Source organism: Rhinichthys klamathensis, unplaced genomic scaffold (genome assembly GCF_029890125.1).
Source record: "Rhinichthys klamathensis goyatoka isolate OS25496 unplaced genomic scaffold, OSU_Roscu_1.1 h1tg000020l_1, whole genome shotgun sequence".
Lineage (NCBI taxonomy): Eukaryota > Metazoa > Chordata > Actinopteri > Cypriniformes > Leuciscidae > Rhinichthys > Rhinichthys klamathensis.
Window position 1 is genome coordinate 2,095,096 of NW_026606571.1, and position 27,694 is coordinate 2,122,789.

General features: G+C 37.3%; 1 protein-coding gene across 14 annotated transcripts in view; it reads right to left on the bottom strand.

Moving 5' to 3' along the window:
- kif1b (kinesin family member 1B) overlaps positions 1-27,694 on the bottom strand; it is an 87,795-nt gene that overhangs the window by 43,595 nt on the left and 16,506 nt on the right. For 4 of the 14 annotated variants that reach the window (XM_056239543.1, XM_056239503.1, XM_056239539.1 and 1 more), the window contains exons 3-14: positions 10,259-10,335; positions 9,900-10,079; positions 9,612-9,677; positions 8,848-9,026; positions 7,019-7,130; positions 6,263-6,340; positions 5,920-5,985; positions 5,787-5,804; positions 5,500-5,575; positions 4,720-4,798; positions 4,429-4,571; positions 796-929 (exon numbers count right to left, since the gene is read on the bottom strand). In XM_056239543.1, coding sequence (XP_056095518.1) covers positions 796-929; positions 4,429-4,571; positions 4,720-4,798; positions 5,500-5,575; positions 5,787-5,804; positions 5,920-5,985; positions 6,263-6,340; positions 7,019-7,130; positions 8,848-9,026; positions 9,612-9,677; positions 9,900-10,079; positions 10,259-10,335 — 1,208 coding nt within the window. Of the gene's footprint in view, positions 1-795; positions 1,008-3,952; positions 3,995-4,428; positions 4,572-4,719; positions 4,799-5,499; positions 5,576-5,786; positions 5,805-5,919; positions 5,986-6,262; positions 6,341-7,018; positions 7,131-8,847; positions 9,027-9,611; positions 9,678-9,899; positions 10,080-10,258; positions 10,336-27,694 lie in introns of all 14 variants that reach the window. The other 10 variants (XM_056239494.1, XM_056239440.1, XM_056239450.1 and 7 more) reach the window with 6 other exon arrangements.

A 27,694-nucleotide genomic window follows, 5' to 3' on the forward strand; every position in this document is an offset into this window, starting at 1 on the left:
TCAAACCACTTGTGGGTGGGAAAGTATGACAAGACAATCTTTTCACTCCCTCAAATAATATAATATAATATAAAGTAGTAATAATAATATATAATGTAGTTTTGTTTTACATGTAATCTTAATCTCAATCTCATAAAATTTGAAAGGGGACATATTATGCATAATTCACTTTTACATGGTGATTGAACATAAACGTGTCGGCAGTGTGTGTTCAGAACCACCCTATAATGATAGAAATCCACCCACTCTTTTTTTAAGTTTTATTTTTGAAGGAAATGCGCCCCCTTATACCTAAATTAATTTATGTCTGTGCGAATCATTTTACACCAGACTACTTTGTGAACAAGGGTCAATACAAAGAACATATAAGGCTGAACACCGCTACTGAGAGTTTCTGACATTTTCGGTGCGCAAGATTGTCCAGTTTTGTTTTTGGGGCACAACCCACATGTCATAGCTGTTTACAGACAGCTGGCATGTCAGATATCATTCATTAAGACACAATCTGTCAGAATGAAAGCAGAACAACACAGATGAAGTCCTTGAATTACCTCTCAGGTTACCATGGTGATCCAGAGTAGATATACATATGTATGAGAACATGCAAATCATTATGAGTAGAGCATTTTGAATATAAAAGGTCACCAGGTGCCTGAAGCACCCACATTATCCTATTACACATTGTTACCTAATTAGTTTTGATTCATTTAAGGGGAAACCTCTTTGACGGCAGGAAATGGTTATTAACTTAAGCCCTTGACCCTTCTTTTGTTTCGAAAATGCTTGTCTGTGTACCTTCAGCCTCTCGATGGCCTCTTCTCCGCCTGGCGTGGACATGATGCGCTCCTGGATGCTTGAAACGGACTGCAACCCTGCCTGGCTGCACAGAGAGCCTGAGGACGGAGAGGCTGTCAGGCAGCCCATAGGTGCTGTGGAGAAATGGCCAGGCCGTTGGTTCTCTGAGGCAAGCAAGTATCTATGCTTATTGTTGTGTATATCTTTCAGGTCTGAGCCACAGAGGAGAGACAAGACGACGCAAAGAGGGAGAAGCAAAAGTGGTGGAGACAGAAATGTAAGAGAGGGTACAAGAGACAGACAGACAGACAGAGAAAGGAAGAAAAAGGACAAAGAGGAGGAAAGACCAATGTGAGACACACAGTTCACATCAAAGGATTACAACAAACACACCAGTCAGATGCCTAGTTTTCACCTCAGGTTGTTCAAAAGAAAGTTAATAAATAAAACCTGATATTAAAACCAGTTATAGAGAATGTATCTTGAATTTAACTGTATTTGTTTTTCACTTGTTTTAAGCGCAAACCTCTAAATTTAGCTTAAAAAGAAAACGAAACATTAAAACACAATGGAACAAGACAAAATACACTTCAATCCAACATTCATCATTCATGATTTCCTTTTATACATTTTCTTTTATATAGTTTTATTAAATTTTATGTATGTTATATTTTATTTTATTTTATTTGAAAAGCATCAGATTACAGAGAAAATTGTGATGCAGTTTTTTGCAAAAATCAGGCTGATTTTCAATTGAAGATACATTCTTAGGAAATAAGTCTTAATTTTATACACAATTTTGCTAAGGTAAATTTGTCCTGTTTTAAGAATATAAATTGACTACAGTATATAATATTTTACATGTTTAAGTATAAAATTCACAAATTTGAGTATATAATATTTTAATATGAGGATATTAATATTCTATACAATTTTGCAACATATGTATAAATTTTTTTTTTTTTTAAAACACGTGACCTTAGAACAGTGCAGCCGAACTTAAAAAGAACATTTAATGTGATAAATCTCTCTCTTTTTTTTAAATTTGACTTGATTTTGACCTGGGTGAAAACTGACACTTCTCAGATAGGAGAGAAGAGTTGTGGGGTGGGGTGGGGGGTTGCATAAGGGTCACAAACCAGGAGAGGAGGGCTGGGGGTGGTAGAAGAGTTTTATCATAACATGCAGCTATACGAGCTATAAAATGGGTTTTCCACGTGGCACATCATTCTTAAAGTCATGATGCTGTCAATGTTTGGCAGCCACAAAGCTCTTCAAAACATAATTTTGGTACATCTACTGTGACTGGGAGGGGAGTGTGCATTTTAAAAACCTCTCCCAGGGAGCTTTACCGCAGTTCAGTCGAGCTTTCTGCTGTATATTCACGCTATTGGATTTTTTCCCCACTTCATTTATCTGAAAAGACTCTCCTGAAGCAACTAGGCCAACATGGCGGAGTAGCAGCACTGCATTACCGTTCATGCGTTCAGATGATGCGATTGAGGCCGCTAGCACACAGACCATGGCAAGCATTTCAGTCAAGTTAAAATGTTCACTTTCCCAGCACCATATGGTTGTAGAGGTAGAAAGCACAGTGTGCGTTCATCTCTCTGCGTATATCAAGAACTCCCAGACAGATAGAAAAGCAAATAGCCACCTGAGCTCTGATTCGGTTCTGCAGCTTTTTAAAAGGTATGCAGAGCTTGTGTAAGAGGATACAGAGAACAGGGATGGGAGAGGGCACAGACGCACTTGAACTAAAGCGATACGGAAGTACTGAGGCTACATAATGCTATGGTATTCTTACACTAACACTGCAACTGCTATTCTGCAAATGTAAAATGATCAAACATGCACCTTTTCTCTGATAGATCATTGCTTCAGTTTGTAAACTTAGTAGTGTTCTAACATCGTCAATATCGTGACCTGCAATGAACAGTTAAATCACAATAAAACATCACTAGGGAAAAAACAAGACAAAAAAAAGGACAATATTCCAATGAAAATCAATGAACAGATTAAAGGATTAACATTAAAGAGATATTTCACATACAAATAAATTCTGTATATTCTCATTTAGTCACCCATATCATTCGAAATATAAAGCAGATTTTCAACTTTAACGTTAAGCAGAATGTCATACAATAGATTTTTTAAAGTCGTCCAAAAAAATTTACTCATCATTCACTTACAGTCTTCCTTTAATCGAGAATAACCATTAATCTGTTTATCACACAAAGCTATTGACTTTAAAGCTATATTTTGTCTTATTTCATCGGCAAATTTTGCTATAAGCCTAAACCTCAATAAGTTTAAATTAAAACCGGAAATGGAAAACCCAATGGAACAAAACAAAATACATTTTATTTCAACATTCATCATTCATTTATTACTTGATTACTTCATTAGAAAATTTGTCAGATTATGGAAATATGAGTTGAGAAGCAGTTTCATGTTGATTTTCAATTCAAGATTTATACCCTGAAAGCATCCGAATGTTATATACAATTTTACTTCTTAGTTAAATTTGTCTATTAATTTTGACAATATATAATATTTCATTATGTGGATATTCATATTATATACAATTTTGCTTAAGTAAATTTAAATGCAAAAAACTACTGGTCTGTTTATCACACAAAGTATAGTTGTATGGCTCATTTGGACTACTTTTATGATTCATTATGCTGCCGTTTGTTTTTAGAATTAGCATAAATAAGTATACATCACCTTTCCTTATATGGAAACGAAATCTAGGACATTCTTGTGTTTCACAAAAGAAAATAGAGATTTAATGATGACAAAATGTTTTGGTTTTTTTGACATTTTGGGGTGAACTATCCCTTTAAGTGCTTCCAGATGCAGTCTATCAGATCTATCGTGCTGTGGGTGGGGTTTGGGCTTATTTGGAGGAAAGCCTGCCATTAAGACTGCATCATGCCAGACAGTCTATCAAATTAGGCTAAGAGCAAGCATAAAGCCTGCTAGCGGCACGTTAACCCATCCATCCCATATTTATCTCGTTTGTCTGGGATTCCTTGTGGTAAAAAACTGAGGCATGCAAAGCCGATAGGTTTGTATTCCAGAAGCGATGAATAAGCTATTAGTAGCGAGAGGGGAGAGCAAAAGGATGTGGCCCCGTCACGCGTATACACACATTTGATTCCACTTCCAAGGCAATCATCCCCCATTGGCTCGACTGAAGGGAAGCAGGAAGAACAGGAGAAGGTTGAGAAGTCAGAGTTGAGAGGACTAGTAGAGGAATGACTGACGGAGGCAGTTAGATTTGACTAGACAAAATATTGTGAAGACAAACATGTGAGGGAAACACTTGACTTTACATAATTGGCATGTTGTGTGTGGTTAAACTGGACATGTTGTGTTGGAAAACAGTATTGTCTGTTTCTAACCATCATATGTCCATTCTAATGCTAATCTCCATCGCATGTTGATGAATGGTTAAATGAAGACATAGAAGGAACAACATGAAGACAATGCAAGCTTGTCAAGACTGCGGCATTAGATCAGAGCTAAAGAATTCGCCACTTGTGAGCGCAGTAAGTGACCTCCCATTTGTCTGGCAATTGGGCATATATGTCAGTGGCCATTGGGGTGCGCTGTGCCTCGACTTACTGTCCAGGATGTCCCCGAGACCCTGAGCACGGAGCAGGTCCTTCAGCCGTGTCACCTCGTCCTTAAGCTCCCGCACCAGTTTTGCGTTGGGGTCCTCGTTGATGACGGCGTTGCACTTGATTTGCTTGGCTCTGTCCGCATATCTTTGAATAAGCAAACAAAGAAAATTATCCAAACAGCCATTGATATCACAAGAGTGTTTTTATCTAGAGCAAGAAAGCCCTCTTATCACAATCAGGATGTAAGAGTGGAAGTCACCTTGTTTGATGGTAAGTAGGAGTGAATTCTTACCGGAGTGTGCTGAGAGTTTCATCATAGTTAATGTCAGCAGGGCTCAGGGCGGCCACCATAGCAGTCCTTGAGTTCCCTCCTGGTTGATGAGCACAATTATGCAAACAATTAGAAACATTAAGTAATGCAATTTTGACTTGAGTATTGAGCTAAGATGGCCTAACGAGTTCCACAGACCATAAAAAAAAAAAAAAGAGCATAAGAAAAGATGTGATTGTAAATAGTAAGCGTTTTCTTTTTCTGTTAAATGATTAATTAGTTAGATTTCAAAATGGTTATAACACTGCATTACATTTGACCTTGGAGAGAAACTCTATGGAGTGGGTTAAAATCTCTGCAATAATTTTAATACAACGTAACAACAAAACACCTCGGGTTGAAAGGGTTTTATTTGATAGCTATTGGTTGGCAACTTGGCATCTTATGAGAAAACTTTAATTAAATCAGTTGAATATAGATCATAATTTAGTGGAATAAAAATAAATAAATAAAAATCTTTTTTCTTTTCTTTTTTTCTTCTTCTTTTTTTACAAATGCCTGTTACCAGTGTTACGCATGTGTTCGACCAATCAATGTACACTTACGTCACTGGTAGTTCCCTAAAGTGCTGGGTTAGACCCTACTCTGAAATAGGAACTAATTTAGTCCCCACAAAGGGCCTTCCTAGAACTAAATTGTTCTCAGTTACTGTGGCGCGAACATGCCAAAAAGTGGGTACTTCTGCCATTAGTTATAGGCAATATGAAAAGTTTCCTCCGGTGTGAAAGCCCCTATACATACCTAAATTCTCTCTTAGCAGCCATGTCAACACTGAGTCTCGGTAAGGAATGAAGTCTGTCTTCTTTTTTTTCTTGCTCTGTTTCAAAACAGCCAGTAAAACATGTTGGAATGTAGCACATATATACAGTTACTGCTATAATAATAAAGGGCTTTAGGAAATTACTTGATGTATGAGACATCAAGACAGGACACTATTAAGACAAAAGGTTACATGGATAAAGGTGGATAGGTTTAACCATTAGATAGAAATGGTTCAGTGCTGGTTAGTGACCACAGGGAAAGATTACCTTGCTGGTACAATTATCCTGAGAAGGGAAGCATTGCCAGGAGAGAGACACACAGCAAACAGAGTTACAGTACTGAAAACAGTCAGGCAAACAGGCAGAGAGAGAGAGACAAGAATTTATGAATACTACTCACCACCTCAGCCAGGGCCGAAATAACCTTTCCTAGTGTAGTTAGAGATTTGTTGATGTTTGCTCCCTCCTAAGAAAGCACAAACAGGTATTTTAATAATAATAATAATAAACTATGATTAAATCAAATTTAATACATTGCCCTTAAAACAAACAAGACCTTAAATGCACTGTGACCTTAGCCTTTGTTGATTAAAATCATAAAAATAGCTGATGCATAAGTGTTTTGTGTTCAGTAACGCATGTTACATTCCTGGAATATTTGAGGAGTGTGGAGGAGAGCACAGTCATTTTTCATATGGCAGGTGGTGGTGGAACTCTAGAGAGGCTGTAAAATTAGTCCGTACCTTCAGTCTGGTTCCTTTGGCCCCTGTTGAGTCAGCACGCTCACTTCCTGCCAGATCCACCAGGCTGATTTTGCTGACCTAAAACAAGACAAAACAGATACTTTCAGACTGATCAACACACACTAAAATAAAACACAAAAGGAAATTTCTTCAGTCTGGCATACTATGTATGTGGGAGTCTATTTTTTCATGCTGTCCAAAGATTTGTGTCTATTAGGAATAGAAGTATATACATATTTCTGATATAGCGATGTCCAAATGAATCAATCTGGTGATTCAAATCAAACTGATTCAGAAAACATTTGTAAATCATGTGTTCCGTTAATCATTGCTAAACAGTTCAATCATCCAGTCGTTTTAGGGTACTATAGTAAAAGCATTGGTGCATGCATGCAAAACTAATTGTGCTAATGAATGCTTGGGTTATCTTTTCATTTTGTCGTGCTTGAGTTTGGGCCAGCGGTGCTGCTGCCAAACTGGATGCGTAATATTAGAGCGAGGGCTGGGGTGAGACCTGTGTAGTGAATCTAATGTAGTAGCTCTGTACAATAGCTATTGTGTCCCTGGACCTCATAGAGCTGTCTTTGTGTCTGCAGCAATTACACAATGAGCCCCACAAACAGGACGAGTAGGACGGGTCTCTTTCTCTCAGTTTCCCTTTCTGCTTGGTTCAGGATTTGCTGACTTTGTGTTGCAGGACTATTCTGAGCTCTGCGAAATGTCATAATGGCTGTGAATGTGTGTAAAGTATCCAACCTTCTCTGTGGACAGGTCTGTCTCGCTGTCGTACTTCCTCTGGGTGAAAACGATAGTGAAGACGGCGTGAGACCGGCTGCTTGTCTCGTTCATGTTTGTGGCGGCAACAGTTCTGTGGACACAGGGTCAAAATTAGTGCCATAATTTTCACATGTAAATATGCATATAAATAGAACTATAAAATAAATATACATATAAATATTAGAGTGAAACAAATAGTAAACCCTGAACTCAAAGTAATTTTGTGGGGAAAAAATTTAATTAATAAAAGTAAAGTATAAAAAATAATAAAGAATAATTATTTTTTTAATTGGATCCCTCAATTAAAAAAAAATTTATATATATATATTTAATTATTATTATTTAGTAATATATTATTATTTGAAAATTATTACAAAAATACAATAATAAAGTTTGAACCCTGATCTCAACGAAAACAAAATATGCACTACACAAAAATACAATAAAAATCATTATAAAAGTTAAAAGGCTATCTTCCATTGTCCCTCCAACATTAAAAGTACAATTGAAATATAGTACACATTCATGTTCTGCCATGACGCTTTAAGCTTGACGTCGACTAGTCGCTGATCATGGCCTATAGAGGGCACAACAGGATAAGAAATCTTTGAAGTCCACTTTACGCTCCGTTTCCAACAGTTAAAATGTAAAATAAATGCATACTCCGAGAGCGCTTCACAAGATATGTTTATCTGGATGCTCAAAATTGATTGGGTGTATGCACGTTTTAAACAGCCGTTGTAAACTAATGCGCTGCTACATTGAAACGCACATACATACAGACAGTACCTCGCACATCCTGCGCAGATTCTGTGCGCACACAGAATCATTCAGTAGCACAGAAATGTATCGTCAACACTGATCTTTGATTTATCAATAAAATAACTTAGAAATATATGCTAGAAGTTAGACCTTTTCAGATTCTTAGTAACTAAAACCCACAGCTTCACTATTAGTAGAGAAACGCTGCCTGGTAGAATTAATTCCCATGCAATCTCTCCCTCAATAATTCATTCATATGTAATCTTTACTGTGCAACTTTATCTGTATCTGATTTAGAACAAGCAGAAATCTGTGAGAAATATAACACAAACACAAAAGAACTGATAAAAAGCTGTTATGTAGGAGCAATAGCCTTGTGGGCAGTGCTGTGTCATATGGCATAGCTGTGCACAAGGCAACCTGCATCTGTTCATTAATGACATCATCAGCGATTAATCGACGTCATCTCAACTTTAAATCACATAAATGTTGATATCAGAAAATCTGAAGTCATTCAACCCCTAATCCACATTCTATAGGCAAGGCTTTGTCTCTTTATCTCTTTATCTTTGGCCTGAAGAAGGTGAAAGTTCCCTACTTCGGAAGTTCATGTACAGCTCTGTATGCTTATCACCAGAGTGTGAGAGAATAATCCTGGAAAGTGCTAGTAAGTGCAGGAATTAGACATCAGCACATCTAATGTGCCGAATATGGCACAGGGTGGGATGCTCTCATGAGAAACAGGGTTTACATGTCACATTATCCACAAATAAACCTTGGTAATCAGCATGGGAGGATTAGAAGCGTGTTACTCCTTCCCAAGAGTCACATTTTACACATGACTGTCAGTCTGAGTATCACTGGAGGAAACATTACAACAACAGTTTTCCCATTTCCCCCTTGACAATCAGTCCAACCTCTATCCTTCAAAATCAGCATCCAAAATAAAAAAATAACCTTATAAGTACCTGATTTGAAATGTTCTACATTGTCAATACAAAATAGTGATTTATATGAGTCAACAACATATAGGATTTTTCTCTCACCTAGCCTTGTTTCCAGCATCCATGAGGTCAGCTATGTCTGTGTAAGAGGTGACGGCCAGTTTCGAGAGGTCTTCCACATAAGGCCCAAGTAGAGGATGTTCCCTGACACGTAGGTTCCCTTTATTCTTAGGGTTTAGCAGGTCCCTCACTCGCTCACAGTATATCTCCATATAAGCCACCTACAATGAGCATATAACAATTACATATATATTAATCTACTCTGTCAGTTTTTTGGATCTTTTCAAGGCAATGTGTGGAATTTTGCAAAGTCAAGATACTCTAAAAAAAAAAATGTACTCTATCGTACAAAAGTTTAAGGTCAGTAATATTTTTTTTAACGAAATCAATACTTTTATTCAGCAAGGACAGAACGCATTAAGTTGATCAAAAGTGAGTAAAGACATTTATGTTGTTATATATGCATATCCACCAAATCCAGATTAACAATCTATTTCAGATCAGGACGCATTCAATTGTCTTCAGTATATCTTTGCAAACCAATTATGAATCATACCAAAATTAAATAGCATCACAGCGAATATTTACAGCATATTTAATACCACTGCCAATTTATTTGTAGCTGAACATGTTTTACTCTCAGTTATTGAATACTTGAGTGGGCTCTGATCAAACCCATCACCCCCCTCTATTGAGTTTAATGTTTTTAGGTAACACAGCTAAAAAAGCATTTCAACAGATTAAGGAGAGCATGTGAAGTGAGTCACAGGAATGGAGTAAGGAGTCATGGTGTGTCTGCTGCTCACCTCCACCGAGTACGAGATCTCCTCATTGTTATTGTCATTGATTTTCTCAAAGAGATCTTCACAGAGCTGGGAGGGGGACAAAAGAGCACATTAGGGAGGAAAGAGAGAGCGATCGATACAGAGCACAAATAACTGCAGGACGTGCTAGACGGAGAGCTAATGCCTTAATGTCTTCTGGCAATGTCTGCTTTGAGATCAGAAACATCTCAGTCGCTGCTGAGCTCTTAAGCATGTCTTTTACTCTGGATCCATTAAGGTGATACATATGCTGTGATATTACATACGTACCAGAGGAATAATGCCTTCCTGTCCTTCCTCTTGCTTTCCCATCATGGTGTAGGACTTGCCAGCTCCGGTCTGGCCGTAGGCGAAAATGCAGACGTTATATCCCTCAAAAGCATGCTGCAACATCTCTTTTCCGATGTCATTGTACACAAGGCTCTGTGACGCAAAGCTGGGGTCGTCCGGCTAGCAAAGAAATGAAGAAAGGGGAACAAAAGACATTAATACAGACTTTTTTGGAGGATGATTAATTACAGCTGTAAATCTGACCACATGCACATTTTATTGTCCACCGAGAAAGCTCAGCAGAAAAAGCAAAAAGAGCAGGAAAAGGACAGGAGAAAGGGAGAGAAAATGAGACTTACCGAGGTGTGAGACCAGTACGAGTAGTCGAAGCTGAAGGATTTGGGTCCTTCCTTTGGGTTCTTGGGGTTCAAAATAACTGGAAAAGACAGGAAAAATCAGAATTCAGTTTTTCACACAAAACACCTAGTGGTTGACCAATATGGGTTGTTTCAATACCCAATATCTAGAGTGAAAGGTGACAAGATATACTTTTAATTTATTTTAATTATGGCGATAATATAATTTGTAATGTAAAAATTAATAAATGTATAACTAATGTATAATAATAAAATAAAAATGTTGAATTGAATAATTTTTGCATGATAGAAATTTACTAAATTTAAATTTAGACTGAATATAAACGTGTACTCAATTCACAGAAAACAGCCTGTGAACTGTAAAAATGTTGATCTGTTGAAAAATGTTGAAAATGAAATGATCCAATTCAATAAAAATGTTGAATTGAATAATTTCAATTCAACATAATTTCAGTCTGCTATGGACAAACAGTTAAACACAACTGTAACAGACTGTACAATAACAGACCATTAAATACAAAATTAAATACAAATAAATTGAATATTCATATTTATATATTTTTTTCAGGTTTATTGACCTGACATCAAAGCCCTGCATGATCAAGAAAGTTTGAGTCAGCCTTCAAGTGGCCATAAATCACCACCGTATGTAAACCAAAATGAAAATTTCCATGAATTCCTCTGATTGAATGAAATGTCTGTCAAATGAGAAATAAAAGAGTCACATGTGCATAACTAACTACTCCACAACCACGTGTTTGGGAGGTATTTTTGTTTTCAACAATTGAGAGAGGACACATTCAATCCAGTGGGGCCTGTGTAAAAAAAACTGATGACTCAAAAATGTCTTTGTGTGGGATCAGCAGGTCCACCTGTTGCATTTGACTACCCACAATTCTTCCCATTTCTCACAGTTGAAATACAATTTAACTTTTCCTGATTTCTTTGACATATCTCACATAGGCCTACTACATATCCTTGCAGTCTTAATAAACAGGAATCTACAGGCTCGTTTGGTATTTGGCGTGTCCCAAATATTCAGCCAGACCCTCATCTCAACAAGTCCACACCATCAGAACGCTAAGCCTGGGAGTGAGCAACTCAAAAGTCTGCAGGGCCACAGGAATCTACTGTAGGATATTTATAGGTATGAGAAAGCCAGCTGCTGCAGTCCCCTCGACCGACTCGAAGAACCCGGCACGGCCCCGAAAGAGTTCAAGCCTTGATTCGATCCAGACAAACACATTCCACCAGCAGAGCGCAGGGTGGCGAGGTCAGTTGGCTAGGTGGGCGGAAAATAAAAGGGTGACTGACAAATGGGATGCATATGCTGCTGTCATAGCAACAATCCAAACAACAACATTACAACAACCTTTCCTGCTCCCGCTGTAACAAAAGTGACGGATCAGCCCAGAAATAGAGAAATGTGGTGTTTTTTCCACTTCAAAGTGCGCATGGATAGAAGAGAGAAGGGAAAGAGGTGCGGATTATACATAAAAAGTCAATGGTCTAATTAAGCACAAGGTTCTCTGCAGATGAGGACGTTTGAGCCCCCTGCAGTGAGTAAATCACCAGGAGCACCTATGGGACACTGGCTAATCTCACAGTCTTCATCTATTATTCAGTGGAAATGAGAGAGGAGGGCTAAGTACTGAGCCTCTTCTCTCTGCAAGATATCAGTTGAAAACTAGACTAGAAAGTTTATAATGAATATTCAATATACAGCACTATCTGTAATGATTTTGCTGGTGAGTATCTGAATATTACCATAATTACGTGTCACTCCTTAGCGGTGTCCGAAATCGCATACTGCCAGAGTAGGTAGTACATTGGATTAAAGTGCCCTCTCACTAAACTCCTCCTTTCCGAGAGCTTCCTCTGCTCTGATTGGTCAGATGGCCCATCTGTTGTGATTGGTCTACCACTTACAGCGCGTGTTGGAAACGAAACAGCAATTACCATAGCTGAATTTCAGCCCCGGAGGGTTCTTCCAAAGCCACTTCAATCAGACCATCTCTGCTTCCTCAGCACTCAGTGATACGAACACTTTTGACATATTATATTTCTATATTAATAAACTATTTGAATTTACTTGGTTACAATGGTTTTTTTTTTTGGTCAAAATATAGGTTTCAAAAACAACAACAACAACAACATAAATAAAAATAAAAGTCATCATTTTAGAATACTAGCAGACAGTTAACCTGAAAGCTAATAGATGTGGAGGGTGGACTCAAATCAGTTTTTAAGTTTTTTTAGATTCATTTTTGATTTTGCCTTTATTCAGATAGGACAGTAGAGAGTGTGGACAGGAGGCAAAGTGGGAGAGAGAGAGAAGGAAAGCGATTGGACCATGAGCTGGGATTCAAACTCTGGTCTTCCAAACGCAACCATGCTGCGTGTCGAAGTGCTGCCCACAATCAGCTTCAACAAAACTCTAATTCGAATTTAATCTTTAATTCTAGAATTTTTTTTTATAAATCTTGGTATATGAAATATTGTCAAAAAGCAACAACCAAAATGTTACTTTTAGCTTTATTATCTAGCTTTACTATAAAAGGGGAGGACAAATCCACAGGACCATCCTGGTCTCAAGAGTTTTCATGAAGGCATCTTTCTCAGAAAGCTGGTTAGTTGTGTGCCTCTTCGGAAAGATAACTGATACGTTCCCAGGTTGCTCCTTTTCTCGTGTCCTGCATCCTCGCATGGTCAATGTGTCGAGGACAGGCCTGTGTCATTCAGAAGAAAGAGAGGCTAAATAAAGAGCGATTACACTTCTGACCTAAGGCCAACTGGAAACTGGAGCAGTGGACACACAGGGATTTACATTACCACAGTCTTTCTGCGCCTCTTTCCTGGAACAAAACACACAGAGGGACTATAAACGCCTCTCCCATCATGCACTGTGCTGTTCACCCGTCATATCAGAACACTGATGAGATGGGAAGATCAGCACAGGGGCCGAAAGACAGATGGAAAACCGGCAAGCCTGGCCTTGCTCACATACGCACATGTGTGGGTCACTCACACATGTTTGTATCATTCTAGAGCCTCTACTATGTTTTGTGACACAGACAGGTTTCATTCTGATATTTTCAATTGAAAGCATAAATGAGAAAGGATTTTACATTCAAAGCCTATATAAGCACTTCCTGTTATGTATTAAAGTCCTTAAAATTTAGATGGGAAATGAAAACACAAAGAGTTCAAATTATCTCTTGCCATTCATGTCTCCTACGTCAACACTGCTCACGCAAGCCATGGCAAAAGTTAAGGCCTGTTACCATGACGACCACCACACTGAACAGTGGGATGCAGAATCATCATCTGCGTTATACAATTTAATTTTGTACCTCCCCCTCAAAGACGTGTGCTGTTTTCATTTTCAAGCTTGAAATATCAAACCCAAATTAAGTGACAATTGTAATGCCATTAGACTGTTAAAAATTCACATATGCATGTTTGAAAATCCCTTAAATCTGTCTGAACATGTAAAAGGCTTCAAATGAAAGCATGAGGATTTGTAAATTAGACATCAAGCCAGACATTAGGCCTGAGAAGATTCAATATGAGTGAACTAAGCAAGCTGTTTAAAAAAAAAATACATGCATTCATAGTGTATGCTATATACATGCAAATGTTCTTTGTGTACACAATAACTAATACTAATCATATACTAACTAATAGTATAATAGTATAGTAAAAATAATAAATATGAAATTACAAGAAATTTAAAAAGACATTTAAAGTCTGCATGAAATCAATTTGACCGCATTTAGTTTGTTAGTGCACATTATTCGTCTTATGGTGAACAATTAGTTTGTGCAAATAAATCCAAAAAACAAAACAAATGTCTGTCTTCATAGTCCTCAATCAAAATCTGAGAATTTCCTTCCCTTCTGGAATGGCATTCCACCTCTGATGACTTGGAAAAAACAGCCCTGACCTCTATTTAATATTCTGTTTCAATCTGTAAAAGTAAAGTTGGTCGCAACTTCTGGTTTATGCGGCCATATTTAAAATGTGTATGTTTAAGTTTTAAAGTCAAAACATGATCATTGACTAAATATTTGATTTAAAAAAAAAAAAAGATTTAAAAAACAATACTATAAAATAAAATAATTATCTAAAAGGGAGTAACACTTCGCTGTGGGAATTGCCTCCCTGTAAGTGTGCCCTGGGATAGAGCTGTCAGAGTGAACATTTTATTACATTACTGAAAGTAGCTGACAATCTTCTTGTTTGTATCAGGGATTCAGTATACTAGATTCAAAATGTATCCTACTGTTGAATAGGGTGAACCATACTACCTTAAAAGTTAGAATTATTTTATTTTTAACCCATTTTTTGTTCAAATATGAAAATGAACAGCATTCACTGGCCAAGGGTAGTGTAGCTAGCCAGGCCCATCTCCTCAAAGCGGTCTGTAAATAACCGTTCGAAGCTAACATGAGGCTAAATGCTACTGAGGTGGGTGAACTGAGTGAATAACCTCTCAAAACAGCCTCTCAACTCACACAATTATGCTTAGATAAAACATGCACTTGAGCAAACCACAAACCATCAGCCAAAGGATTGCCGGTCATTATGCAAATACAAAACTAAACGTGCTATTCACTCCTCCCAAACAATGTCCTGACCCCAATCCCTTGTCCTCTTCAGCTGAGACCAGCTTAATGTCATGTGATCATCAAAAACGAAGTCTGATTGGACATTTAACTCACTTGCACACACAAATACAACACTGGTTCGGCAGGATATTCCAGAGAGAAACAATTATGCAAATGCTCACTTGCTGCAGCCAATTGACAAACCAACTCAGGGGTGAATGAGGTTGGCACAGCAATAACACACACACATGTTGGTCTTCCTGCTAGGAAGCCTGGGTACAGATGCACGAAGAAGACTAATGGCTTTCATCACTGTAGGAAACTCAAGCAGGAGGGATTTTAAACGAGTTAGCAGACTACACCAGCTGACCTGCATGTGCACAGGAAAAGCTTAGAGGAAAGAATGAAAAACCCATCTGTCTGCTCAAAGCGTATCAACTTTCAGACTGTGATGATAAACCTGGGCTTATTTCAGATAGTGTGAGATGACCTGAGAATCGCAGGCATGCCCGGCCTAATGCGGTGGAATATGTGTCTCCTGTTCCGGACCCCATGAGACTTTGCTCTTTAGTCCAGAGGCCAATCAATATCCACCGCTAACAGCCTGCAGTGGTTTTCAAAAGGCATTATTATAAGACAAACAAAAAAACAGGCATTAAACATCTAAAATATATCCTCAGGGGTACCACAAGTTGCAGAGGAAAGTACATTTTAGCTGCTTACACAAAACTTTTGGTTCCAGAACAGTGTCTGTACTATTGATTAACCATTGGATTTAAAATCCATTGCCAGGTTTTTACAATTAGCCAATTTTTGTTGTACAACTTTGCACAACAGAAAATACCCAAGACCAACATAAGGATAGCAAAACAAATATCCAACTGCCAAGATCTACACCCAGCGTGGCATCTGCGAACACAGATCTACTGTACACTGCTGTATCCTAAAGAGGAAAGCTTAAACTGGACAGAGTGTGTTCCCAGCTGGAATGATCTATGAACTGAACACCCATCTGCCTGTTGAGGCAGTAGAGAGCAAAACACAGGCTCCACTTTCTTCTCACAGGTGCTGAAGATCAAAAGCAACCACAAATCATCATGAAACTAGCAAATGCCAAGGGTGTTCAGCAGCTTGAACCACACGGGCTGTGCCCACAAGCCCTTGAGGAGTTTGTCACTTCTCTTTTCACCATTACTAGCAAAGTGATTCTGTTATTATTTACTACAACATGTGGATTAGAATGTTAAACCAATGACTCTTTCGAAACAATAAGAGAACAGAGTATTAGTATATCACTGCAATATTGCACTGAGCAATGGAAAACACGAGTGCAGAGATGTTGTGGTGCACAAAAAAGTGTGACTTCCTCCTATCACTGCAAGTTCCTTATAATCATCGTTACGGCTGTTTTGACATAATAATATCTGATAGTTTATGGAAGGGCATTTCAGGAAACAGACAGAGCTTTAAGCTCATCCTCTTGTTTCTGAGCAGTGTTGGGCTTTTGAGAAGTCTCAGTGAAGCCTCAGCATGCCGTCCACGCAGTTTTCATGTCGGCTACTGAAAGAGAATAAAAACAGGAAGGCTGAAGAACAATACTGAGCTCAAGCACCGCCGCCAGAGAATGCCAGGCCCTGTACAAAACATGAGGTCATCTGTTATGACTTTATAAGAGGCCTATGAACTTATTCAGAGACAATAAAAACAACTCTTGAAAAAGACATTTTAAAAATTTTTAGGTAGAGAAGGTGAGTATAGGGCTGGATGGTAATACTCTATATACACCATGCTACAACAAGTATAAACAGTTATTTTATATCAAATTGTATCACATATTCCACAAAACTACTAAGCAGCACAACTGTTTTTAGCATTAATGAGATATATTTCTTGAGCATCAAATCAGCATATGAAGAGTTTGGTTCCAAAACGCAATAAATCCATTTAGATTAATTTGAGTAAAAATGTGTTTTCTTTACCAAGAAAGTGGAAAGATGAAAACCACTATTTTCTGTTTCAAACTTTCACATAGCATTTGTAGGTCATAACAAAAAAAAATTTAAATCCAGGTTTTGATTTTCAAAGATTTATTATAAAAACGGATTATTTTTTCCCCCAAAATGCAATAAATCCATTTTTTTTTTAAATCAAAATGCAATTAATCCATTGAATCAATATAAAAGTTTTTTTTTTTTCATATTGAAACTGTTGAAAATACACAACAACGTAAGTTTATTAGTATAATATTTTTATTAAGAACTGTAAAGAAGATTGAAAACATTTTTCCTCCTCCCGAGTGCCTCATCTTCTTAATCTCCTCACGTAAATGATTCGATTTCGATGCCTTACGTTTCTTACCCACCGCAGAAACAACCACAGGTTCATCAATGCCGTCAAAATGATTCATTTTTTTGTTTGTTTGTTGATCGAAAAGTACAAAATAGATAAGAAAAACTAGGAAGCCGGGTGTATTTAAGGCGCTGCCGTTACTGTTTACATTGCGTGGAATGGTGCGTTGTGATTGGTTGAGAGCGGATATAAATCGCATTCTGCAGAGAAGGGAGACTGGCGTTTGTCGCGGTTTGGAAAGAAAGGGAGAAAACATGACAGAATAACACGTTGGATATCGCATTTTACTTAAAATTAAACATTGACTTTTCAATACCAACCAGATACAATACTGATTTTTGCAGTAACTATTTTTTTTTAGAAATGGCGTTTATCGCGTTTTGGAACCAAACTCTTCATATTAGAATGATTTCTGAAGGATCATGTGACACTGAAGACTGGAGTATTAATGCTGAAAATTCAGCTTTGCCATAACAGAAATAAATAACATTTAAAATATATTAAAATAGAAAGTTATTATAAAAGTGTACTAACACTTCACAATATTACTATTTTCATTAATTTTTTTAATCAAAATAACTGCAGCCTTGGTGACAGGTGAGAATAAAAAAGTGCCTGTAAAGACTGTCAGATTTAACAGGACTGCTTTTCTTGACTCGAAATGCTTGATTTATGAGATTCCATCATGTTTGATTAAAGCAGACAGGAAAGAGGTGGTTAGGTGAGGACTGAATGAGAGCGCTGCACTATGAGACTATTATCTCCAGCACTGGATAGAAGTGAAATAAGGGAGATGCGAGATAGAAATCACCAGAAAAGTGAAGCTCTGCCCAGCTGCCAAGATGTCATCCGGAGTGCCCTGTCTATTTCTGTAGCACCAGATGGCACACAAACTGACAGCACCTCAGCGAAAGGAAGGAATGGGCAGATTTCTGAACTCAGACCTTCCTGACACACTACACTCTGCAAATTGTCATGGGACACGTGCTACAGTATGTACACAAACGTATATACGTACGTCTATGTGGCAAGAACATACCAGCTATAAAGAAGGTAAGTTGAAAGTTGAAAATGCAGAATTTATTGCATCCAGTAGATCGTGTATGGTGGATACTTCTGTGATTTGCAAACTATTCTTATTCTGAATTCCCGAAGCACAGCCAAGTTCATGTCAGCACCGTACATACAGTGTGACGATAATGTGCTTACAAGCATACACAAACATACTGTACACCAGAGAAAACAGCATCAGGTTCAGAGCAGCATATTATTTGTCAGTGTTAGTGAGTGCAGGACCAGAGAGAGAGTATGACACCTCTTCAGTTTCAGTCAGGACCAGCAGACACGTTCCACTCCTTATAAAATCACCACGCCAGTGGAAACGGGAAAGTCCAGGAAGCTGAACTCATTTTACAGATCATCACCCAGCTAAACATAGGCTGACGTATAAAGACTGCAGAGTTTGATAATACCTCATCCTCTTGAATGGCTCAACAATATTGTTATGTGAACATTAAATGAAATATATAAATAACAATTTAATTAATATTTGTATTATTATCATCACTACTGCAAATAGAAAGAACATTAACTTCACATTCTTGAATGGCTCAAAAATAGTTAAATAATAGTTACAATTATTAAATAAATAAAAATTAACCAATTAATAATTTTATTAAAAATATTTTTAATAAATTAGTATTGGTACATTAATTATTATTATAAATTACATTATTGAAAATGTATGTCTTTTGTTGCTGCCTCTTCATAAAAGCAATAACTAAGTTACAAAAGGATGTGCACTATTATAAATTGTTATAACCACTCACATTGTAGTTAACAAGACCCTGACTATGGTAAAATCATACCATAGCCTCTTGATTGCTTCATTTCAGAACATGAATTCCACTCATAGCACAATAATGATCAATATTTAGGCCAAGAGAAAGACAAGGAGCAAAGACAGAGAAACATTTAATATTCAATAATATTATTGATCTGCCTTACTTAAGGTGGACGTTGACGCAATTTTCTTTTAGAAACAAACTTTGTTATATTGTTTTCATGTTATCACTGTGAAGCGCTTTGATACAATGTGTATTGTAAAAAGCGCTATATAAATAAAGGTGACTTGACTTGACTTGAAACAGAATAACTCTGAGCCCACATGTTTTTGTTCATTGGCCTTTGGGTTTGCTCATCTCTTTGTGTCTACTACACCAACACCATGATGACTTTGGCCTGATATGAACAGAGATCCTTAAACTCCTCCCACCACAGACCTACAGAAAAATGAAGTGAACTTTAAAAGAGCTGTTCACCATCCTGCCCACTATAAACAGCCTCAGCATTTGGACGACAACACTGTTAGATGCAGTAGTTTTTGGTCTGTAGAATTCAATGGACAGCGAGTTTGAGTCAGCACTCTACGCACCATGAGTTAACCCTACCAAGAGACCAGATGCCTAATCCTAGATGACTAATAACACCATTCTAACTTCTAAGGAACAGCGGAAGTGATTAATTAACCCTATTTCTTTGTAAACTCAAGGTTAGCTGAAGGGCATTGAAAGCATGAGATGCTGCAATTTTCGATGTGAGTGCAGATCAGGCCTCCATCTCCAGACAGAGTCCAGACCACAGGTACACCATGCCAAATGACTGGCGGCCAGGACAGACTCAATGTTTTTCTACTAAATTCTGCTTTTCATTGCCATGAATAATACAGAATGAATAAAAGTAGTGGCCATGATTAGCCGTGCCTGGACTACAAAGCTCAATCTGCTGCCACTCTCACATTCAGTTCCCAGTTCACTAGGATTCTAAGACAGAAACCAGCATAGGAGAGAGAGACGGAGAGAGATGGTAGTGAACGATATTAGGCAAGTGAGAGAATGGTTCAAGCGAAAGAGACAAAGAAAGGTATTAGAGCAGGGATTCACAAATGTTGTCAGTCGAACCCCTTTGACCTAAAATATTTACTAGAATTACCCCCTGAGATTTTAAATTAATAGGCCTAATTAAAAAATAAAATGTAACAAAAAAACATTTGGATGTTCACGGTTCTCTGATGGTTCATTTTATTAATGACCAATAATGATCAATTATTATGAATTATTACATATGAATTAAAACAGAGCAGAGGGTTCCAACTATGAATAGTTTAGTTTTTATCATTTTTTTCCAAAAGCAAATGTTATGAGTCACTGCTGTTTTATATTTGTTTGTGCTTTGTAATTAACCTTTCAAAAGTTTGAGGTCAGAAAGATTTTTTAATGTTTTTGAAAGAAGCATTTTATGCTCATCAAGACTGCATTTATTTACTCAAAAACAGTAATATTATTAAATACTAATTAATTTACAACTAAAATACTTTGGGGGTTTTTTCTGTTTTGATATTTTAAAATGTAATTTATCCTGTTATGTCAAAGCTGAACTTTCAGCATCATTACTCTAGTCTTCAGTGTCACATGATCTGAAATCATGAAATCATTCTAATACCGGTATGCTGCTTTGGTGCTCAAAAAAACGTTTCTTATTATTCAATGTGGTGAAAAGAGTGATATTTTTGATAAGTAGAAAAAATAGCATTTATTTGAAATGGAAATCTTTTTGTAACAGTGTAAAAGTCTATTATTGATAGTTTTAATCAATTTAATGCATCCCTCCCGGTTGCATAAAAAAATATGAATTTCTTTCACACAAAAATTACATAAATAACTGACCCCAATTTTTTAAACGGTAGTGTACAATAATTTAAGTAGCACTTTTCATAATCTAAATAATGAATAATTTGATGGATAAAATTAAATCTCACAGAATATCGCATTTCATTCAGAAATGTGTCACTTTAAATAAGTAAAAAGGTAAATAAAGTAAAAAGTTTCATGTTGACTTTAAGATTCACTGGAGCAGAATAACAAATAATAACGGCTGTTTTTCTACCTCACTGCAGACAGTCGAGGAAGTGGAATGTCATTTTACATCAATAAGATTAATTGTGAGCATGAGGTGTTATAACCGCTTGTCCTTAACTTCCACAAGGAGGAGGTGAAAACATTACTCTGTCATGTGACGTGGATGGAGAACAGCTTTGGCCTGATTTCATCCGCTTTGCAGTTGCTGTATATGCATCCATGTCTTCATAGCAGAAATAAAATTCCACCATTCCAAGCACGACCCTGTGATGCTCTCTCACATTCTCGTGCACGTGACGAAGGCCGGATCTCCCACCTGCCCCCCCGGCTCATCTCATCCTGCACCACTCCAGCAGATCAACCCTGTTGTATGGGTAATTACAGACCAGACTGGCACAGCAAACAGCCGGCTTCCCTGTACAAGGATTATCTTTGGATAAGAAAACTGCATTTACATAGATTTCATAAATCTTGCAGATGAATTTCTATCAAATTTACCATATTAACCATAGTTTCTGCTAAAATCCCAATAGTCTAAATCTGCCCCCAACCCTAACCCTAAAGCTGACCCAGTTTAAAATCAGCATTTTAAACCCATGACACACCAACAGACACACCGACAGTCGGCCAATGTCTGGCCTTTTTTGAGCGTCGGTTGGCTCTAGTTCGACACCATCTGGGTTTTTTTGGGCCGATTCAGCATGTTGAATCGGCCACGGTGAGAGAGAGAACTCTGATTGGCTATTCAGCTTAGCGTCAGTGCACAAGAATAAAAGTGAAAGTGATGAAAGCGAGCAAAGAAGTCAAGACAGCACAGGCTGTTATAATTTCACGTCATCTTGCCTGAGCATTCCAATGCGTAAATATTTTCATAACAGCATGAGCTGACCGGAATTAAGAAAGTGATCAGCATGACTGGCATTCAAAATGGTAACCAAGCGCTGACTTGTTCACGGTTTGTATATCTGCAGTTCTGTGCTGCGTTCCAGTCCACTTTTAGACACGCACTTGCGAATTTCCCTAAGCACTTCTAGGGGGAATCCCTGCCGCCTTTTCGAAGTGCGTTCCACTTCGTGAAGTGGACGAGGGAAGTTTATATGGACAGACCCTCGCACTTCATATGTACACTTCAGGCAGCTCCATATACCACAATGCAACACGATTGTGACGTCACCGCAGATCTCGTCTAATCACCACCACCACAAACAACTCTATGCTATATTAATTATGATTTTTTTTATTTAAAACAACACAAACACATCTATATACATTTGGATGCTGCATTAAACAAATTCTTTAAGGGGAAAAAATAATAAATCAACTCCATTACAAGTAGTGTTGTCAAAAATATCGATATTTCGATAAATATCGATACTGAAATATCTGAACGGTACCAATACTAATTTCCCGAAGTATCGATACTCATGCGCGTTGACAAACACCACACGTGACGCACTCGTCTCATTCGCTCTGGTTAAATAGCAAAAGTGAAGTGAATGGAAAGATGGCGAGGGCGGCGCCCCCGCGACCGGCTTTGGTTGATTGATAAAGAACACCGCGAGCGGGCATGTCGGAGAATAGCGCGGACACGCGTAAAAAACACACCGCGAGCGAGCATGTCGGAGTCGGAGAATAGCGTGGACACGAGCTACACACCGCGAGCGGGCATGTCGGAGAATAGCGCGGACACGCGAGCGGGCTGCGGGCACCCAACAGATTGTTTGACTATCAATAATCCCTCACATCACTCATTTTTAAAAATGATTGTATAGGTGAAAACAGACTTAAGGAACAGGCTCCAGGGGTAGGCTACTATTTAGCAGCATATGCTCAGCATCAGGGGTGTTTGTTGTTTGGACAGACCTGCCCCCACTGCTAAAAAAAGTCCTCAAGGAAACATTGTAACTCTTCCCATTTGAACTTTTCTGAAACATTAACCAAGATGGCCTAGTATTGTTGTTGATAAGAGTCTGTGTTGTCTCGTTTTAATTCTTAAAGTTAACATAATCTGACTGAGGAATCTTAGACAAGTAAATATTGTAACTGTGGTCAAATGTAAATTAACTGGTGCCTATTTAACTTTATTCAAAAATTATTATTTAATTCTGCAATTTTCCTTCATTAGCGATTATCATCAATTTGATTACACAGATATTAATTAAACTAAACAGCTATCTCTGAATTCAATAATGACATGCCTTTAACTGAAAATTGAATGTTTAATCTTATACATTACTGTATATACATAATTACAATAATATACAATAATATATATACAATAATACATTACTGACTCTCTATCCTCCAATTTGATACTGTTAAGTGCTTTTTTGTTACAGTATATTTTAATCTTTGATAACAGTAGGTAATAAAAGTACATCATGTTAGCTCTGGTCCAATTAAAAAATATAAACAAATAGAACTCAGGACATTTTTGTTCATGTAAAATATACCTCATTGTCATGTTCTAGACTTGTTATATTTAGCTTTAAATTAAAAAAATACCCCCTTAATATTGTGGCAGCTTTTTCTCCGTGGTATCGAAAATGGTATCGAATATCGATATTTTTCAAGGTATCGTATCGAAGTTAGAAATTCTAGTATCGTGACAACACTAATTACAAGTGATCAAGGGCTTAGGACGTTCCAATTCAGCCATTGCAGTTTCCGCCAGTAGTGGGCACTCATGCAACGTAAGCAATGACGTGCATCCGAGTGAACGAGACGGAGGGAAGTTAGCGAGTGAAGGGCATGACAATTTTGGACTGGAACGCAGCACTAGTTTCAGTTTCCCTTTTTGAATGACGAAAATACCTATTGATATCTGCTGATATAGACACTGATATTCTTACACGCAGACACACAACACACGTGCCACTGTAAAAATGATTATATGGCAAAGTAAATAAAACAGGAAAAATCATGTATCTTTCATAAGAATAATTTTGTAAAAATGAAACCTTTAGAATATTAAGTAAATCCTAATTATATACTCAATTTTTACTTGTAAATATTATACATCCAACAGACAAGTAAATTTGACTTCTGACTCTCTGGCATATTTACACGCATTAAGTACTTGAAGCAAATTTTTTAAAAATCAAGTAAAATGCGCGAAAAGAAGAAAACCGTTATCATTGAGGAATTTGGATTTCCAATCTCCACTCCATCTGCTCTCAGGTAAGCAACAGTAAAAACTGCAGTATATTACGGATTTTTAGATGTAATTTATTCAGTAAATGTAACTACGATCAACCATTGTGTTTTCATCACTTAATTCTATACATTTGAAAAATTTAATGTTCTTAATGACAAGTTAGCTTTGTTAGCTTTCGACGCGTTAGGCCTATTTTTTCCTCAGTTTTAAACTTTCCGTTTTACACAAGTAAATTACGCCTTAAAACCATGAATATGTTACTTAAATCATGATCTATTCGTTTAATTTGTTATTTTGTGTGCAATTTTTTTTATAGATGACAAATATCGTGTCTACGAATTAACAATAGGCCTAACGGTGTGTTCACACCAAGCGCGAAGCGAGTAGATTACATACAAAGTCAATGCAAAGACGCAAATAGACGCATCATTCGCGCCGGGCATCGCGAATTGGGCGACGCGTTTGCCGCGAACGTCTTCCGCGCAAGTTGAAAAATTTGAACTCGAGCGGAATGTTCAAGCGTCTAACTAGACGCGTAAAAGACACCATAAAAGAGAGCAGGTTTTCGTTCCCTCATCGTGCACAATATAATTCATTCCCTCATTCATTTACTAAATCGTGCATACTATCTATTAAATGATCCCTGCTTTTACTAAATGGTGACCACGTTGTAAATAACAATAATTAGTTGTAAAAAACAACTTATTTAAATCAAGACGAGTGAAAAATTAGAAACTAAGGTTACTCTCAAAGTTTCTCTCAAATTCTTAATTCGTAGCCATGATAAATAAATGTATCTGCATGCTGTGTGCATTAATGTGAAAGAAATGGCTAGGAGAGTGAGGTCATGCAGGATGTTTTTAATGTTTTTGATATGATTTGGCAAGAGTGAAATGAATAATGTGAATGCAAATTGATTAACTTTTAATTTAAAAGTATTTGCTGTTTACTGATTATTGTTTATTTTTTCTCTTTTCTTAATTTCAGGATATTTCTCAAATGCATTCAGTCCTTTGTGCCTTCGTTGCTGTAAACCGGTTGAGAGGGACAAAGAGAGAGACCGAACAAGCTGAATTGTGTGCCCAAAGAGATCTTTTAGATGCTTATTTCTTAATAAATTACTCTAAACTGCACATTGTCACTGTATTATTTTGTCACATTATAAGAGTAACATTTACTTTAAAATAATTACCAGCACTGCATAAAACAAGTAAAATGTATTTAAAATATCAAATGGTTTTACTTAATTATATTAAATACATCAGATTTGTAAGTAAAAATTACTCAATATAATCTAACAGGTCAAGTTATAAGTAATTTTTCACTTTGTTAATTTTACTCGGCTTACTTAAGTAGATTTACTTAATTTCCATAAATGTGAAATTTACTTGAAAAATATCAGTGCAAAAACTTGCCTTATAAAAATTGAGTAAATTCTACTTATTGTTTTTCTCAGTGTAGTTGACAGTGGTCAGTAGTCCTTTTGGTGTGTTTAAGTGCAGATTTTTGGCCGACTCACAGCCGACGAGAGGCAACACAGTCAGTTTTTGTCACCGCTAGTTCTTTGACATCAGCTTGGTAAGTCCCAGGCTTTAGAGCAAAAACATCAAGGACCGACTGAAATTCTGCAGGAAGTACAAGGATTGGACAGCAGAAAATGGCGCAAAGTTATTTTCTCTGACGAAGGCTCCTTCTGACTGTTTGGGACATCTGGAAAATCAATTGTTCAGAGAAGCAAAGGTGAACGCTACCATGAGTCCTATGTTGTGCCAGCAGTGAAGCATCCTGAGACCATCCATGTGTGGGGTTGCTTTTCATACAGTCCCATGCATAAAGAATGGTATCAAAACCTCCTGCAAGAGCAACTTCTCCCAATGATCCAGGAGCAATTCTGTGATGATCTGTGCATTTTCCAGCATGATGGAGCACCATGTCACAAGGCAAGAATCAAGTGGCTCTGAGATCATTTCATTAAAATTGTGGATCCATGGCAAGGCAACCTCGTGGATCTTAATCCCGTCGAGAACCAGTAGTCAATCCTCAAAAGGCGAGTGGACAAGCAAAAGTCCACAACTCTGAGCACTAATAAGGAAAGAATGAATCGACATCAGTCAGGATTTGGCCCAGATGCTGATGTATACCAGAGCGAATTGCAGAGGTCATGAAGGATCAACACTGTAAATAATGATTCTTTGCATATATTGAAAGTTTTTGCCAATAAAATCCTTTGAAAATGCATATTGTTTTCCAGTACCATAGAAACATGTGAAAAAATAATCCAAAAATACTAAAGCAGCAAACTTTGCGAAGCACAAAATTTATGTCACTGGCACTGCCAAAACATTTGGCCACGGCTATGTACACTGCAACAAGCTTAGGGAAGGGAAATTATTTTAAATAATTATACTTCATTCACTGAAAAGTATAGATTTATAGTTAGTGTAATCTAAAATACCAAATATTTACGTGTGCTATTTTTTATGTTTATCAGAGTATTGCAACATTAGCATAGCAACATGTCAAACTCTTTGTAAATATATTGCAAAACAATGTACTTTAAAAATACAAGAGTTTATGAGAAACGGCACATCTGTGATGACAATTATATGAGTGTTTTAAATGAATATGAATGTGGGGCGACTTCGGATCATCACTCATATTTCATATATTCACGTGCTGCTGTGGTCTTTAAGTGTTTATGAGCCTGTTCATTTCTACAGCTGGTCAGAGAGCACCAACGTATGCTATTAGCGAGGTTTTATTTTTGGCCTGCAGTAAATCAGAAACACAGTTCATCAGAGTACATCAGTTGAAAAATAACTTGAGTATTTCACACACACACCCAAACCAGTTTCTTCAGATGTTAAATTCTTCGATTTATTTTAATTCTTTGTACATGGACAAGCTGCTCAGATAAGACACAGAGAGCAAGACAACGCACTAGGTTTGAGACGCAGCCGGTGTTTAAGAGTTACAGATGGGGAGTGATAAAGGAGACAAATGTAATTAAACATCAGCCAGCAACTTGACGGCTGGTAAAAGATTGAGGTATACCGGTGATGGTCTGCAACAGCTGTTCTACATCTAACCTTTTTTTCAAGCATCACAGAGCAAGGAACCAAAAAAGGAAACCGCTGACAAGAAGGGTAGAAATGAGGCATTACAGAAAAAGCAGAACTGTCGAGTACTAAGAGAGAAAAACTGAAGCCACATTCCTGGATTAAACTACTTCATTATTACAAAATCAAACCTTAGATTAGAGCATAGAGCTGTCATGATAATGACATTAAAATTTGTGAATATTTTATTAATATAAAATATTTTTGTCAGCCAGAGTCAACTATATATTAGAAAACCTATATAATAATAATAAGTATTATTATTA